The following is a 17,599-nucleotide window of genomic DNA, read 5'->3' on the forward strand; positions in this document are numbered from 1 at the left end:
TCAATTCTTTTTGTCGTTAAACTTTTTATTAATGTTGATTTTTATTTATGTATGCAATTAATTTAAATATTTCTTATTAGTAATAAGGTAAGTTTGATTTTATATAGAAAGAATCTCCTACATTACAAAGCATACTGTTGTGCAGTTCTGTAGACATGACAACACTATTGATTTTCAGTCTGACTAAAGTCAACTAGTCTTGTTTAGCTTAGAGCTAGCTGATATCCAAAATGTGGCAGGACAATGAAGTCAGATTTGATATTTCTCACTCGTAATTATAAAATTTTATCATTTTCAAATTTATTTTTGATTTTGATATGTTATTTAATACTAAAAATGTAGCTATTCGATTTTTATTTCATATTTATATCACAGTATTCCTTATATATTAAATAAGTCAAACATATATGTAAATAAATAGTCATATATCTAGTATGAAATGTATCATGAGAAATTAAATTATATAAAAAGAGTACAATGTTTTAAAATTATAATTATTTTTATATGTAGTAATATGCAGTTGCAACCTGGTGAATTGACTGTTGATAAACTTGACATGATAGAAGATATAAAAGGCAATACTGGAGATTTAGGAAAATTAATTGTCACAAACTTGAGAATTATATGGCATTCTTTATCTTTGCCACGAATCAATTTAAGTATGATATAATAATACATATAGTATAATTTGTAATTTAATATAATTTTATTTACTTCATATAAATAACTTTTTCGAACGGAAGAGAAAAAGATGTATGATTTTAGGCATAGGCTACAATACATTTGTCACAGTAAACACGAAAATTCTTCATATGGTAAGAATCATTTTAGTGCGAATATTTATTGCTTTGCTATAACAGTAATAACTTCTTTTTTAGATTCATGGTGGAAATACGCAAGCTCTTCATATATTAACTTCATTTCGAAACTGTCGATTTGAATTTATATTTACGAATCATGATATCAAAAGTACGAGACATTATACTTCGGTTATAGGCGTTTACAGGTGATCATCATACCATTTTATATATTATTTATCGACATATATATATATATATATATAATTTGGGTGGTTCATCCATTAAAAAAAATTAAATTGACTTTCGTATAACTTGGAAAAATAACCTTAGTTAAAATTCAAGATTATCAACTTTTTTCTTTCTCAAATTTTATCTGAAACATTTTTGTATGATGTCAAATTTCGGAAAAAACACCTTGTAACACTTTATGTAAAACATATCTACCATAATAATACACGCACGCGCACACACACACACACACACACTCACACACACAACTCACACACACACACATATATATACAGAGTGTCCTATTTTAATTCCTCCAGTGAAATATCTCGAAAAATATGGAAAATTTGAAAAAAATGTTTCAAACAAAAGTTGTATGGTTTTTAGGGAGACATAAGATGGTGGCATTAATTTGACCTTGAAAAGCCACATGAAGGTCACGTAAAGGTCATTTTAAATTTCTTAAATGGAACACCCTATATATTTTTGCATATTCTTATAGCTTATCTTGAGAGCTTTCCAAAACACTATGATAAAATGTTTTTTTATTAAATACTTTTCGAGTTATAAGGCTTCAAAGTTGCAATTTTTTGACATAAAATACAAGATATCTCGTAAAATATTCATTTTTCGATTATCTTACTCTAATACTTTTATGCACAGAATAACGAGACAAATCAATTGGCGTAATTAAAACACAATTATGTTAAAGTAAAAATGTGTAACTGCTAGTTGCAAATTCAGATTTTTTCTTAAAGATAACTAGGTGTTTTCTTTTGTGTTTAATGAAAAAATATTTTATCATAGTGTTTTGGAAAGCTCTCGAAGTTAGCTACAAGAATATGTAACAAAAAATAGGAGGTGCCATTTAAAAAAATTGAGGTGACCTTCGCGTGACCTTCAAATGACTCTTCAAGGTCAGACCAATGGTACCATCTTATGGCCCCCTCAAAACCATACAACTTTTGCCTGAAACATTTTTCTCTCCCAGGCTTGGTTTTTGAGATATTCGACTGGAAGAATTAAAATGGGACACTCTGTATACCGATAAAAGTTATTTTTATTTTTATAAAACACTTATTGCAGAGCTTACGTATCGTCGAAAATTTACAGAGAAATTAAATTAAGAAGTGGTATCATACGTGAAAATCGACTGGTTTTGTTACCTCAAGAAAAAGTGCATTCTTCTATACAAGATGTTTGGAATTTGTCTGTTGAACAGGTTTCGAAAAATTTTAATTTCTAATCGCCAGAATTAAATTGTTACATATGATAATCGCAAATAAAAAAAGTAGTTGTTTTATATAGGGAAATATCGGAACTTTTATTATAACAAATATACGTTTGGTATGGTATGCAGATGTAAATCATCAGTTTAATGTATCGATACCTTATCTTATAATTGAAAATGTAAGTTTTAAAACACGAATATGCATATTGTGATAAGAAACAGTTGTCAGAGAGATCTTTGAAAAAAATATATATTTTTTATTTAATATCTTTATATAGAAATTGGAAAAAAAGATTTATGAAACATATACGTAATATTTAACATGTTTGATAAATTGTGTGAATTATATGATATAAATTTCTTGCAGATTACTATTAGGACATCGAAATTTGGACCGACTTTAGTAATTTTAAGTACAGAAGCCAGTGGAGGATATGTTTTAGGTTTTAGAGTTAATCCCTTACAACAGCTTCACATTATTCATAAGGAAGTATCAATACTTCTTTCAGAATTCAGAAAGTTTCCTATTTTTGGTGTGGAATACACTTTTGAACATCAGGTACTTTATAACGCATATTTTATAAAAATGCCCCGACGAGTTTTCAAATAACATTTTTGGTCTGTCCTCACTGTAAAAAAAATTTTCTCAAAATTCAGGTTCTATATATTATTATAGCTCTATATATTATTTTCTAAGTTATTGAGAAGAACATCATTTTCAGTTTTTATTTTTTTTTTCTGTAAATATTTGAGATGATCTCATATCGATGTTTTTCTGAATACTTATCAACAAAAAACACAAAAAAAATTTAATCTCGAATAAGTTTGATTTTAAAAAAAAAGAATGAGATGAAGAAATGGATTTTTTAACATGTTCCTTTCGAGGAACACGTTAAAAAAGCCATTTCTTCATTTCATTCTTTTTTTAAAAATCGAACTTTTATTCGAGATTAATGAAAAAATATTTTTTTGTGTTTTTTGTTGATAAATATTCAGAAAAACATCGGTATAAAATCATCTCAAATATTTACAGAAAAGAAAAATAAAAACTGAAAATGACGTTTTTCTCGATAACTCAGGAAATAATAGAGTTAGGGAGCTGAGATTTTGAGGAATTTTTTTTTTAATTTGAAAATGACAGGCCAAATGTTATTTGGAAAAACTCGTCGAGGACATTTTTAGTATGCTTATCCAGCTGTAGCCTTTGTCTTAATAACTAACACTTATTTTTCGTCTTTAAGAATATTTTTGTATAATTAAATCAAATTGCTTGATAAATTTTTTTTAAGTACGACATATATCTCATAAGTATACATTAATATTTTGCTGTTCGACGAATTTGGAATGTAGACATATTGAAACATCACCCAATGGAAAAGAGTTAAATTATGTGTGTATGTATTACAGGCACCTTCACAAGAAGATATTAGTGTGGAACATTTCACTGAGATACAAGATAATCAATCTGAAATATCAAATGTGTTTGGTTATTATTTTTCCGAAGGAAATACAGGTCAAAGAAAACCTAGTTTTTCGATTCATTTAGGACTCGCGGCGGAAGAGCCAAGAGAAAGCAGTACATTGCAGAATTTATGGGACCTTATACCATCAAATGTTAATTAAATTTTTAGCTTAATCGTTTTTTTGAAATTTTAAATTTTATTTATTCATATTAATGCCACCAACTTATGCCAACTTATGGATTATATAATAGTTTTTATTATATTTTAGAAAACAATATACTCACAAGAGGATAGAAGCAAATTTATTTTGTACAAAGCACTCACACGTGCGCGCACGTACACATACACATCGACACACACAGTCTCTCTCTCTCTCTCTCTCTCTCTCTCTCTCTCTCTCTCTCTCTCTCTCTCTCTCTCTCTCTCTCTCTCTCTCTCTATACATAATATATTAATTATATTTTTTTAGATTCGAAATATATCTCTTGTTCAATTTTGTTTTACATTTCTTAATACATTTATATCTTAACAAATAAAATCTTAGCTTGTATTCAATCTTACAAAAATGCTTTTATTATTATAAAATAAAAATTCAAGATGTTTTGGTGAAAAAATAAATAATTGGAATTAAAATAGTGTGAAAGATCATAATATGTATATTAATATAGATCCTCAATTATCTAACCATTTTAGTCTCCTTTTTTATGGATTTCTTGCAAGGTTTAACTTGGTCTGCAATTTAAAGCTTGTGTTATCGGCTGATCTTGTTGATCCTCTCCATCTTCATCACTAAATTCATGCTGAGGAACAGGAAATCTGTATCCCATGTTCATAAGCATTAATTCGAATGGATCACTGTTCATACGTATTTGATTGGCTGATGCAGCATCATCTAGATTCTGAATTTCCCTTTCATTTACACTACCATCCTATAATTAAAATTAAATTAAATTAATAATATTTGTCGTTTTGCCAAAGTTATCTTTCGCACAATTTCTGCAATTAAGTTATGCTGAAGTACTTCTAGTTTCCCGGTAAAAAAATTTGTTATGTATAATCATATATGATATATGACCATATAAAATTATATAGAAATATATAAAATTTTGTATAAGTTATGTATAATTATATATAATAATATATGACTTATTATATAATTATATATAATTTTATATTAATGTTAGATGTCAGTCAACGATGACAAAATTATGCATACTATATACATAACTATACATAACTTATACAGAATTTTATATATTTCTATATACTTTTATATTGTTATATATAATTATATATGAGAAATTTTTTACCGGGTTTGCACTTTTAATTCTTCAAGTCTTAAAATAATGTATACGTACTTTAAAGTTTTTCAAACTCATTTTTTTCAGGGGGGGGGGAGGAGGAGCTTTAATCGAAAAAAAATTTTATTGAATCATTTTGATTTATTTTGAGACATAGAAACCTTTGATTGGTTCACGAATTTTGGCCTACCATGTACAATTTAAAATTTACCAAGGTAAAAAATCTTTGCTTCTCTTGTTCTAATTAGAAGTCAGAATCAAATACTTTAAAGAATTTGTGTACTTTTATATATATATATATATATATATATACACAATGTTATACACGCACGCACACACGCACGCACGCACACACACACACAGAATAATCGATTTCAATCTAGTCAAATAATTTGTAAAGAAATAATTTTTCAAAAAAATGTTTCCAACAAAAGTTATAGTTTTTATAGGGAAATAATCTGGCAATAATAGTTTGCCTATGGTTGAAATTATCAAGATTGTGTCCACATGGTTTTTTAAAGTGGAAATTCCTAATTTTTATCATATTAAATTTTTTAAATTCTTGTACCTGATCGACATTTTCCTCTCTAATCTTTTCCTATTTTGATCTAGGTATTTTAAAGTCATTTAAAGTTCTATCAACATGCAATAACAGCTTAACGACAGCTTAAAAAATATTTATTTCACACATTTAACAAATTGAATTAATTATAAAGAATTATAATTAGTCAATTAGAAACATCATACAAATAAGGATGTTATTTCATTCAGTTATATAGATATGCTTCTTCGACAGTTCAATTATCTCTACTAAAGGTTTTTTTCATTTAGTATATTGTATAGTTCAATGCTCTCCTCCATTTATTTTTGCCATGAGATTTGAGTATTATGGTTCATAAATGGGCCATGGAAAAGTAGACAATCTACACTGTCAGTTTGACTCACAAACCATCACATATTTGAGAATTTGGTAGCATGGACAAAATGAGAATGGATTCTCACATAACATTTTCATTGAATTCTATTGTTATTGTTAGTAAAAACCAAAAACCATGAAACCGAAAGTATCTTTTCCTAATTAGAAAAATTAAATATTTTAATTTTTTGTAAGAAATTTTCTATTTAAGGTATTCAGTTATCAATAGATTTTAACCTACAAGTATGCCAATTTTTTTTTTCAAATAAACAGTTCAAAATTAATCAATTAGTTTTATTTCAGATTTGAAAATTAATAAATTGATTTCATTAAGAGAGTAAAATATAATAAACAATCAAAATTTCAACTTTTAAGATACTTTCAATAATTTCTTTCAAATAATTGAACAAATAATTATTGAAATATAGAAGGATTTTATTTAGTTTGTTAATATCTAAATAAATTATAATAATAATATCCTGAAAAAGTACATGTTTTGACTATAGGCGCGTTCCGATATTCACTGCCAGTACTAAAAATCTATAGTGTACGTGACGTAAATTATAGATTTTCAGTACTGGCAGTGAATATCGGAACGCGCCTTATATAAGCATGGACTGTCAGTTGCTATGTTCAGGTTGGTTGTCAGATAAGAGCGCCATCAGTAACCAAGAACTAAAAATTAGATAGTTTGTGTTTGTGATCCTAAAGAGTATAGATAACAGATAACTTATAAATTGCGAATAAAATAATTAAATAATTAAAAAATAATTAAAAATTTCAGTTTATTGTTAAATAATAAGAATTAAATAATATAAAAGAATTTGAAAAAAATGTAGCTGATAATGATTTATATTTTGAGCGCAAAATGCGAGTGACCAAATGGAAACACTATGCATTTGATTTTACTATAAAATATGCAGCTAGCAGTCCATTACTATAAGATATGCAACTAGCAGTCCATTGCTATAGGATATGCAGCTAGCAATCCATACTTATGTAGTCAAAGTGTACATATACTATATGCACAAGTACTAAATAAGAAAAAAAAAATATGATTTACCTCTGGCCATGGACTCCATAATCTAATCACTGGATCAATACCACTGGTAGCTAACAAGCATGTAGATGGATGTGGTTGTAAACAATTGACAATTCTGTCATCTCCTCGTAGCACACGTATAATATTAGTAGTATTACGATCCCAGATAAAAAAGGAACCATCATCTGATCCAGCTACTATATATTGACCATTGCTTAAAGCAAAAATTAATTATTACATGATCATGATGAGATAAATCTCTTACACAAATTGCGTAAAGTTAAGAAATTGAAATAAAGCACAAAATTTTAATTATATCATTAATACTATTTAAACTCATTTACTTTCCAAAGAAGTTTGCCTCCTTTATATCAGTCGTAGTATTACAATGACCACAAAACCTCATTTTGTAATCGATTGTATTACGTCTCCATTCTTGCTCATATTCTGATATTGGAAAAAATGTTTGATTGGTTTGTGTCACATCTTTTCCTAATGAATAATAATACATTAGCATAAAGCATTAGTAATTCTATAGTTATAAGCTTACACACATTTATGCATATAAAGTTATATATTATTATTTTATACATATTTTTATATTAATGAAATCGAATAATGTTACCAGCATCGATAGCTTCCTTTATATCCATCTTCAACGCTTTACATGCTGAATTAGATGTATATTCTGGAAATTTTTGTTGAAAATTCTTGAGTACTTTGTCAGCTTCAATTGATCGATTTAAATCAAACAGACAACGCGCCAATCTGTACACATGTGTAAGTTATAATAAAAATTCAATGATAGAAAAAAATTGATTGATTCCAACATAAAAAATTAAATTAAAGAATTCGATAATAACAATGTTTATTGAGGCAAAATAAACATTCACGTTTAACATTTTTTTTTTACTTTTTAAACTCTTATTGAAGCTTTTGAACTGAATGTATTGTCCTTTAAAACAATAAATTTTTTATCTGAATCATAACTGGAATTGTAAATAAAATTATAAGACAAGAATTTCACATGTTTTTTTGCTGATGTAATTGAGCATTTTCTCAAATTCATCAACTATAAAGGCTAATGTTTATTTAATTTACCTAAAATGAGCTTTCACATGTTCTGAATCGAGAAGTAATGTTGTCTGACAATCTCGCAAAGCGGCATAAATATCGCCATCCCTATATCACAAAATTACATGGAAGTATGTTTTTGTAAATTATTTAATATTTACATATTTTTTATTATCAGCAAAAAGTTACCAAGCCCGTTTCATGTAGGCAGCTGCTCGATTGGCAAACAGTACTGCTGCCCATGGACAGTAAGAAATTGCTTTATTATACAAATTAATTGCTAATGAATACTTTTGCTGTTCAAACCCCTCATTTGCCTGTTAATAAAAAATGTCTTATATTAATCACAATATTAAAAATCTTTTTATTTAATATTTTATTTAACTCTCAAATATACTTTGACTCTTTTTCCATGTTTTTAACTTTTCATATTTTTCCTTTTCAAATTACATAAGTATAAAAATTGGATATTAAAAGAAAATGTCACAAAAAAAAAAAACACAAAATTTATAATGCAAAATTTATCGTGAAATGAATAAAAAAATGCTTCTTAGGGAAAATTTAATTTTAGGATAAATTTTTATAAATTATAATTATATTAATACAGCTTATAATATAGAATTGAAATGAAAATTTTCTGAAGCTACCTCATATTTTATATTGCAATATAAATTTCTTATTTATACATGTAAAAAACAACTCTATAAACTCACTTGACGTTTTAATTCTTCAATATGTGGTGGCAATATTTTTACAGTTTTGTCTACAAGATTTTCTGTGTAGCTTATGTTGTTTTGTTTCATGTAATAGTTGCCAAGCTCTTGATCCCGCTCGATTAATTCTAGTAAAATGTAAAATTATTGCATATATAATAATTTCATGCGTAAATGTTCATATAAAATAGACGAACTATATAATAATTACTTGAATATTTCTTTGATGAACTAAAAAATGTTTTTGAATTATTTGATTCATTGATATCAAATAAGTAAACTTGTTCTCCACCCATATTCACGAGTAACTCATTTCCATTATCACTAAATGTCAAATAAGTAGTTGTGATGCTCCTATTACCATCACGAGAGTGTAGATGGCCTGCTCAATATTAAATTGAATGATAATTTTAATTAAAATTATATCGTAAAAAAAGAATAAAGATAAAAACACATATGACAACTCTGATTATACAAACCTGCAATAAAATATTGTGTGCTTCCCAATGGGATATTGTCATCTGGATCACCTTTTCCTGCTCGATAGGTACTAATATTTGCCCAATCTGAGTTGTCATGTATGGAGGGAGATGGAGGCATCTACGGAGTTTCAAAAAGTTAGATGTAATGTGAAACTTATTGACCGAAATCTGCTGAAAATACCTGTGATAACTTTATCATTCGTCGATCATACATTCGAATGTAAGCATCGTTAGCGCCAATGGCTATCAGCTCAGGCTTTCTTGGATTTACGGCAATGCATTTGCCCTCCGCATAACGACCCATGTGATAAACCAAGTTCACAAGAACACTGTGGTTGTTATTCCTGCAAATATGTGGTGTACGAATGTCATATTGCAAAAAGAGACCATCTTCACCCGCGCTCCAAAACAAGAAGGGAATACTGGGCACAGTGGCGATACGTTTAATACGTTGTTTGTGGCATTTACACGTGAATATTGGTTCAGAGAGTGTTAAATCATGCACCCGAATTCTGCAATCCCCTGCACCTGACACCAGTATACTGTCATTTGATTTTGGCATAAACTAAAAGCAAACACAAATAGTATTAAAATAAATTTCATGCAACATCATCAGAAACAAAACTTTAAGAAAAATTTTATTTTTATATATTATATATATTTATATCAATATTTGTGCAAAGTAGTAATATAATATAACGAGAGCAACGAAACTCTCGTAAGCTTTCAACCTCATTTTGTAGCATTCAAAATCTTAAATTATTTGTTGATAGCATTGTAGTCAGTGATAGATTAAAGATAGTATCAAAGTGATAAGCCTCATCATTTGAGAGAAAATGATAAAAAAAATTGCTAATTCTATTAAAAACAATAGAATTAATCGATGATTAAGTTATTAGGTGTGTGAATTAATTCGGTCCATCTGGCGGTCAATTGCTGTACTATGTAATTTTCTAATCTCTAATGTCTGCAAAAGGCACTTTATGATTTAGTGTTGACATCTGGCAATAATATTCAGTTGATAAACGTTTGAGTTAGTAACAATTACATCGTATTTATCTGATTCGAAAATGTCGAAATTCGAGCCCAAAAAGCATCATTTCCGAGAAGTTCTCATTTTGTTTTCATTTGAAGAAATCAGCCGCTGAAGCTCATCGAATGCTCGTAGAAGCTTATGGTGAAAGTGCTCCCACCGATAAATCATGCAGAGAATGGTTTTGACGTTTCAAAAGTGATAATTTCAGTGTCGATGACAAACCTCGTCCAGGTCAGCCGAAGAAGTTCGAGGACAAGGAATTGCAGGCGCTAATCGATGAAGATCCATGTCAATCGCAACATGAGCTCGCACAATTGTTGAATGTTGATCGATCAACAATTTCTGTGCGTTTGGCAGCCATGGGAAAGATTTACAAAGAAAGATGGGTGCCATACGAACTGAAAGAAAGAGACATCAAGAGGCGAAAAGCCATGTCTGAAATCTTGCTTGCCAGGCAAAAAAGAAAAGGTTTTTTGCATCGTATTGTGACTGGAGACGAAAAGTGGATATATTTCAATAATCGAAGGAAATCCATTTGCGACCCAGGAAAACCATCCACATCGACACTAAAGCGGAATATTCACGGTAAGAAAGTAATGCTCTGTATATGGTGGGACCAGAAGGGTGTAGTGCATCATGAACTATTAAAACAGAGCCAAACCATCACTGCCGAACTTTACTAACAATTGATCCGCTTAAACAACGCATTGAAGAATAAGCGGCCGGAATATGCAAAGAGACACGATAAAGTGATCTTCCAGCACGATAACGCTCGGCCATATGTTGGAAAGATTGTGAAGGCCACCTTGGAAGCACTTGGCTGGAACGTTTTACCTCACCCGCCGTATTCACCAGACATTGCTCCATCCGATTATCACTTGTTCAAATCGATGGCACACGGGCTTTCGGACCAGCACTTCAACAATTATGAAGAAATAGAGAAATAAATGGATTGCTTCGAAAGATGAGTCGTTTTTCTGTCACGGAATACAACAACTGCCAGACAGATTGGATAAAATAATAGCAAGCGATGGCAAATACTTTAATTAGTGTACTTTTTCATGTTTTTTCACACTAAAGTCTTTTTTTGAAAGAAAAAAAACGGACCGAATTAACTCACACACCTAATAATTGAAATTTATTAAAAGTCACTCTAAATTAATAAATTTTATTATTAGGATTTATAATCCATATTATTTTATTGATAAATTTTCCTCTCATTTCTTGTAACACTCCTATACATTTCCTGTACGGGTTTTAACAATACCATTAATTTGACAGATATATAAAGTGTATCTTTTCAGGGCATTTTATCCCTCAAAAAAAGGCATATCATTTTTGATACTTATATATATATATATATATATATATATATATATATATATATATATATATATACAGGGTAGCCCATTTTAAACAATACGGTCAATTTTCTCGTAAACTAAGCGAAATATCGAAAATTGGTTCAGACATGTGTTGCAGGTTTCCAAGGGGCTATAAGATGGTGCCATTGGTTTGACCTTGAAGAGTCACATGAAGGTCAGTTTAAATTTCTTAAATGAAACCCCCTATATATTTTTGCATATTCTTGTAGCTTATCTCGAGAGCTTTCCAAAACACTATAATCAAATGTTTTATCGTGAAGTACTTTTCGAGTTATAAGGCTTCAAAGTTCCAATATTTTGACATAAAATGGAAGATATCTCGTAAAATATTCATTTTTCGATTATCTTACCCTAATACTTTTATACACAGAATAATGAGACGAATCAATTGATGTAAAGAAAACAAATTGTTATCTTTAAGAAAAAATCTAAATTTGCAACTAGCAGTTGCACATTTACTATACACATTTTACTATAATTATGTGTTTTCTTTACACCAATTGATTCGTCTCATTATTCTGTGCATAAAAGTATTAGAATAAGATAATCAAAAAATGAATATTTTATGAGATATCTTGTATTTTATGTCAAAATACTGCAACTTTGAAGCCTTATAACTCAAAAAAAGTTTAATGAAAAAACATTTTATTATAGTGTTTTGGAAAGCTCTCGAGATAACCTACAAGAATATGCAAAAATATGTAGGGTGTTCCATTTAAGAAATTCAAAATGATCTTCACGTGACCTTCAAGTGACTCTTCAAGGTTAAACTGATGGCACCATCTTATGTCCTCCTAGAAACCATACAACTTTTGTCTGAAACATTTTTGTCTGCTGGGCTCAGCTTTCGAGATATTTTACTGTCCAAGTTAAAATGGGACACTCTGTATATACAGGGTGTCCCATAACTCGCGAACCACCCGTCAGGTGCAGGTAGAGTAGGTTAAATTGAGTAAAAAAGTTATCTATCATTTTACAATTTTCGCAATAGTTAATGCGATATTAATTATAAGAGATCAGCCAATCGGCGCCCGGCAACAGCGCGCGGCACAAAGTCTTCCACTGTTATTTGATACTAGACGCGCCAACAAAACGATGGGAGGAACGCTCTGTATTGACAACCTGAAGAGTCATTCCTCAAGAGTCGTTCCTCCCATCGCTTCGTCGGTACGCCTAGTAGCAAGTAAAATAGATAACTTTTTTACTCAATTTAACCTACTCTACCTGCACGGGTGGTTCGCGAGTTATGGGACACCCTGTATATACACACATATATATCTCTTTTAATTTATTTACATCAATAGCTACAATTCTATCAAAAAATAATTTATTAAGATTTTGAATGCCAAAATAAAGCTAAACTTGGCTGCTCTTTTTGAAAATTATTTGATGTGATTTTTATTTATAATTATCAAATGAAGTAATATCTTAAAGATTAGATCAATATTAATTAATAATAATAATAGGTTAATATATATATACATTATTAATAATATAGATTAACATTAATTTAAAAAAAAAATATATATATATATATATACCTTTACAGAGAATATATTCCCACGATGGCCAGAATGAAGTACCAATTTTTTTTCATAACGAAAAGGGTCCCACAATATGATATCCTTATCATCTGATGCCGATGCAAGTATTCTGTATAAATATAATATTTTATATCATTGATATTGGCTAATTTATACCAATATACTTTAATACATATTTCAAATAATCGATATAAACTAGGAGACAATAAAATAATATGAATATAACAGATACATACTGTCCAGTTTCATTCCATTCTAAACAATTAACACATCCTGTATGACCATTTAATTCCTTTTCTAAACCTAGACGTGATATTAGATTTTCGGTAACATGTAGTTTTTGCAAAATTGTATGGGTCACTGAGTCCTAAATTTTAATTATAATTTTAACTTTGTACAATTATATAACATAGTTAATAAAACATATAAAAATATATATTAGTAATATGTAATTAATTATAACATATATATATAAAATTAAAAGTTTATTAAGAGCTAAATATAGTATTTAATAGTTAAAAGTAATTTCAAAACTTACTTGTATTTCTCTTTGTCGTACTAGATCAACGATCCTATAGTCTTTCTTCTGGATATTAGGAAACATTATGATATAATTCAATTTATTTATTATGGCACAGAATAATCTAAAGACTTCTGAAAATTAAAAAAATATATATAATTAGTGCATAAAGACTCATTATAATAATTAAACAATTAAAAAATAATTTTAAAAAATACAAGTATTGATTAAAAAAAGTAAATTTTATCTTAGTATGTGTAATTTGACTTAAAATCCTTTTTTTTTTTTTAGAGCTTTCATTAATTAGCTAAAGCAATCACTATAATTTTATTACAATCGTTGAAATACATTGAATAAATCTCTTTTAATCACTAAGATTTATTCTAATTTTTTGGTTTTATATAAGTACAATTTTGTTTTAATGTATTTATAGATAAAAAATAGAATCCTATTGTTATGACTTTTAATTTTGTTATAAAATTTTGTTGAAGATTGTGACACTTTTTTAGTTTAACATTTTAATAATATACACTACTTTATCAGTTCTATTAATAAGATACTGATACTGATAAATGAAATAAAATACAAAACGTATTAATACATAGAATATTTTTCTTAATAGCCACACACATATTCACACAAATAAAAATATAAATATGTTTAAGAAAATACTTAAATATTTAAGAAAGGCATTTAAGAACACATTATATGTATATATTAAAATTGTGTAAACATATATAAGAACGCGACATATTTACCTGTTTATTTGAAGCAGCTTGCAAATAAATTCCATACTGTCACACTGACCGATTCGTGCATTTCATATAAATATTCATTCCTCGTACGTATAATTAAAAGCACGGTATACAGCAAAAAGTATAAGTTGTACACCTACCACATACTCTCCATCGGAATTTGTTAGAACTAAAAAGAATAATGTAGATATAGGGCGCGTTCGGGGAGACACTATTAGCGCTAACAGCGTCAATCTATCTTTGTTACTCATTAAAAGTTGAACAAAGATAGAATGACGCTGTTAGCGCTAATAGTGTCTCCCCGAACGCGCCCATAGTTCTAGATAGATCCAGTTTCAACATAACCTTAAGGTAAAGTTACTAGATAGTAAAGTACATACTGCAATTAGAAGAAAAATAGCCGCCATTTTGACTCCATGCTACGCGGCCATTTCAATTGTACGAAAGTATTATAACCAGAGCTCCGTAAAATTAGCCGAACCACTTTGATTTTTTTATAATTAAAATTAACTAATCGTTTGGAAATCATGTGGAGATGATCGGAAGTCTAATTAAAACGTTTGGAGGTTCATCGTTTTTTTTTAATTAAATAATTAAAATTTCGATGTAAAGTTTGCCGAACATTTTTATTTTTTGTCCAATCGAGTTAAAAAAAGTTTATTCGATGCAGAATCGTTAGGTGGTCACGAATAAATTCTTTACAATGTTTGAAGGTCCATACTTTATCCGAAAAATAAAAAAAAATCATGTGCGATAAAATTCCAAATTCTTTTAAAGCTCATTCACACTTTGGCAGAAAAACAGAAAGCAGATAGCAAAAGCCAATCAAAACTCACGTTGGCAATTGGCTGTTGAGTAAAGAATTTCTAAAGGCCAATCTACAATGGCAGTAAGCGAGACAGAATAAGAAGTAACAACTGACGAATTAAAAGCCGGGAGTAACGAAATGGGCAAATCCCATTTCATACTCCTTACTTCTTACTCCTTACTCTGTACCGGCCTTAAAGTTTCGTCTACAATGGCCGTAGAACGTAAGGTCACAAGCAAATTGACCAATGACAGTCAAGCATTTTCGAAAATGCTTGACTGTCATTGGTCAATTTGCTTGCGACCTTACGTTCTACGGCTATTGTAAACGAGGCTAGAGCCGTAGTCGAAAAATTGCTACAGATGCTTTAAAAAGTACTGCATTAACCAATCAAGTTAAAGAAATCTTTACTGAATTTATTTTAATTGATTAATCAAATGTTTTGAAACATCTGACGTGTCTGGATCGCAATCATATTATCATATAAAAACATTAGAAATTTTTTACTCAACAGCCAATTGCCAACGCGAGTTTTGATTAGCTTTTGCTGTCTGCTTTCTGTTTTTCTGTCAAAGTGTGAATGAGCCTTAAAAGAATTTGGAATTTTATCGCACATGATTTTTTTCATTTTTCGAATAAAGTATGGACCTCCAAACATTGTAAAGAATTTATTCGTAACCACCTAACGATTCTGCATCGAATAAACTTTTCTTTAACTCAATTGGACGAAAAATAAAAATGTTCGGCAAACTTTACATCGAAATTTTAATTATTTAATTAAAAAAAACGATGAACCTCCAAACGTTTTAATTAGACTTCCGATCATCTCCACACGATTTCCAAACGATTAATTAATTTTAATTATAAAAAAATCAAAGTAGTTCGGCTAACTTTACGGAGCTTATAACCAGAAGGTCTATTACGGTTTTTGGGTGAGTTTACTCACTTTTCACATTATCATTCCACGTGACTTTAGTCACTCAATTATGGAACGGTTGAATGAAAATGTGAAGTAACTAGGCATTTTCGGTAATAATAATCTCATGTTTTCACAAATTCACTTATGACCATAGAGTGTAAAAGTAAGGTTAAAATAATAAAAGTTATTTATTATTAGAAAAAAAATGAATATTACTGAAAATTATTGTTTATTATACAGGGTGTCCGAAAAATCGCCTACCCCACTTCGGGAGGTGATTCGGGACCCAAAAACAAGCAAAAAAGTTCATACAAACATAGGTCCGGAAATGAGTCGTTTCCGAGTTATAGCCACTTTTATGTTCAAAAATCGTAATTTAGAATTCGCTTGGCATTCATCTTTCTTAATTATTTCTTAAATTAAAAATTTTTATTTTTTAATTTTTATTTGTTATTTTTATTTAATTTTTAATTTTCAATTTTTATTTTTAAATTTTTTTAAATTTTTATTTTTAATTTTTATTTTTAATCCAAATTTTCAAAAAGTTCGGAATTCCTTTGATAGAAGAATAAGGGCCTGCATTCGTGTTGAAGGTGGTCATTTTGAACACCTTATTTAATTCAATTTAAATATCTGTTCATGTTTACTTTAAAAACAATGTAATCATATTTACAAATATTGAAAAATTGAAAAAAACTAAAAAAATAAAAATAAAAAAAAATTAAAAATAAAAATTGAAAAAAATGTAAAAATAAAAATTGAAAATTAAAAATTAAATAAAAATAACAAATAAAAATTAAAAAATAAAAATTTTTAATTTAAAAAATAATTAAGAAAGATGGATGCCAAACGGATTCTAAATTACGATTTTTGAACATAAAAGTGGCTATAACTCGGAAACGGTTCATTTCCGGACCTATGTTTGTATAAACTTTTTTGCTTGTTTTTGAATCCCGAATCTCCCGAAGTGGAGTAGGCGATTTTTCGGACACCCTGTATATATATTCTTAATGTATATATATATATTTTATTATTTACATTAATTATTGATAAATAAATATTATTATTTAAATATATATATATATGTATGCATATATATATATATATAATATAATAATTTTCATTATTTTAATACATAATTTTTATAATTTTTATATTAATACAATACATGATTTATGTATATATATATATATACATATTATATATTTATATAATAAATATGTATATACAGGGTGGACCATTTTAATCCATCCAGTCGAATATCTCGAAAATCAAGCCCGGGAGAGAAAAATGTTTCAGACAAAAGTTGTATGGTTTTGAGGGGGCCATAAGATGGTACCACTGGTTTGACCTTGAAAAGTCATTTGAACGTCACGTGAAGG

The 17,599-nt window shown here is 28.6% G+C and overlaps 2 protein-coding genes across 4 annotated transcripts; one reads left to right on the forward strand and one right to left on the reverse strand.

Annotated features, from left to right (window-relative positions):
• Positions 1–69: 69 nt before the first annotated feature.
• Bbs5 (Bardet-Biedl syndrome 5 protein) lies at positions 70–3,997 on the forward strand. Of its 2 annotated transcripts, none has more exons than XM_072894012.1 (8): positions 70–271; positions 511–659; positions 766–815; positions 879–1,006; positions 2,115–2,250; positions 2,337–2,438; positions 2,627–2,818; positions 3,667–3,997. In XM_072894012.1, the coding sequence occupies exons 1-8, from the start codon at positions 231–233 to the stop codon at positions 3,880–3,882; spliced, it is 1,014 nt and encodes a 337-aa protein (XP_072750113.1). In that variant the 5' UTR covers positions 70–230; the 3' UTR covers positions 3,883–3,997. The 2 variants fall into 2 exon arrangements, with proteins under 2 accessions (XP_072750113.1, XP_072750114.1); XM_072894013.1 differs by having other exon boundaries at positions 2,142–2,250.
• Adp (WD and tetratricopeptide repeats 1) lies at positions 3,300–14,653 on the reverse strand. 2 transcript variants are annotated; one of them, XM_072894010.1, is made up of 15 exons: positions 14,494–14,653; positions 13,754–13,869; positions 13,452–13,582; positions 13,213–13,324; positions 9,432–9,815; positions 9,248–9,368; positions 8,980–9,150; positions 8,769–8,896; positions 8,245–8,372; positions 8,083–8,163; positions 7,607–7,749; positions 7,326–7,473; positions 7,003–7,195; positions 4,408–4,651; positions 3,300–3,724 (listed from the first exon to the last, which is right to left on the reverse strand). In XM_072894010.1, exons 2-14 carry the CDS (start codon positions 13,817–13,819, stop codon positions 4,445–4,447), a joined length of 2,013 nt encoding a protein of 670 aa, XP_072750111.1. In that variant the 5' UTR covers positions 13,820–13,869; positions 14,494–14,653; the 3' UTR covers positions 3,300–3,724; positions 4,408–4,444. The 2 variants fall into 2 exon arrangements, with proteins under 2 accessions (XP_072750111.1, XP_072750110.1); XM_072894009.1 differs by lacking the exon at positions 3,300–3,724 and having other exon boundaries at positions 3,899–4,651.
• Between the last annotated feature and the right edge of the window lie 2,946 nt (positions 14,654–17,599).

Source organism: Anoplolepis gracilipes, chromosome 6 (assembly GCF_047496725.1).
Source record: "Anoplolepis gracilipes chromosome 6, ASM4749672v1, whole genome shotgun sequence".
Classification (NCBI taxonomy): domain Eukaryota; kingdom Metazoa; phylum Arthropoda; class Insecta; order Hymenoptera; family Formicidae; genus Anoplolepis; species Anoplolepis gracilipes.

Bases quoted from the DNA above. Each gene is read 5' to 3' on its own strand.
- Bbs5 (XM_072894012.1), top strand. From the start codon at position 231: ATGTGGCAGGACAATGAAGTCAGATTTGATATTTCTCACTC. The intron at 660-765 runs GTATGATATAAT...GTATGATTTTAG, and splicing joins TTTGCCACGAATCAATTTAA to GCATAGGCTACAATACATTT. The intron at 2,439-2,626 runs GTAAGTTTTAAA...AATTTCTTGCAG, and splicing joins CTTATCTTATAATTGAAAAT to ATTACTATTAGGACATCGAA.
- Adp (XM_072894010.1), bottom strand. From the start codon at position 13,819: ATGTTTCCTAATATCCAGAAGAAAGACTATAGGATCGTTGATCTAGTA. The intron at 13,583-13,753 runs GTAAGTTTTGAA...ATTAAAATTTAG, and splicing joins TACGACAAAGAGAAATACAA to GACTCAGTGACCCATACAAT. The intron at 7,196-7,325 runs GTAAATGAGTTT...TTTTGCTTTAAG, and splicing joins GAGGCAAACTTCTTTGGAAA to CAATGGTCAATATATAGTAG.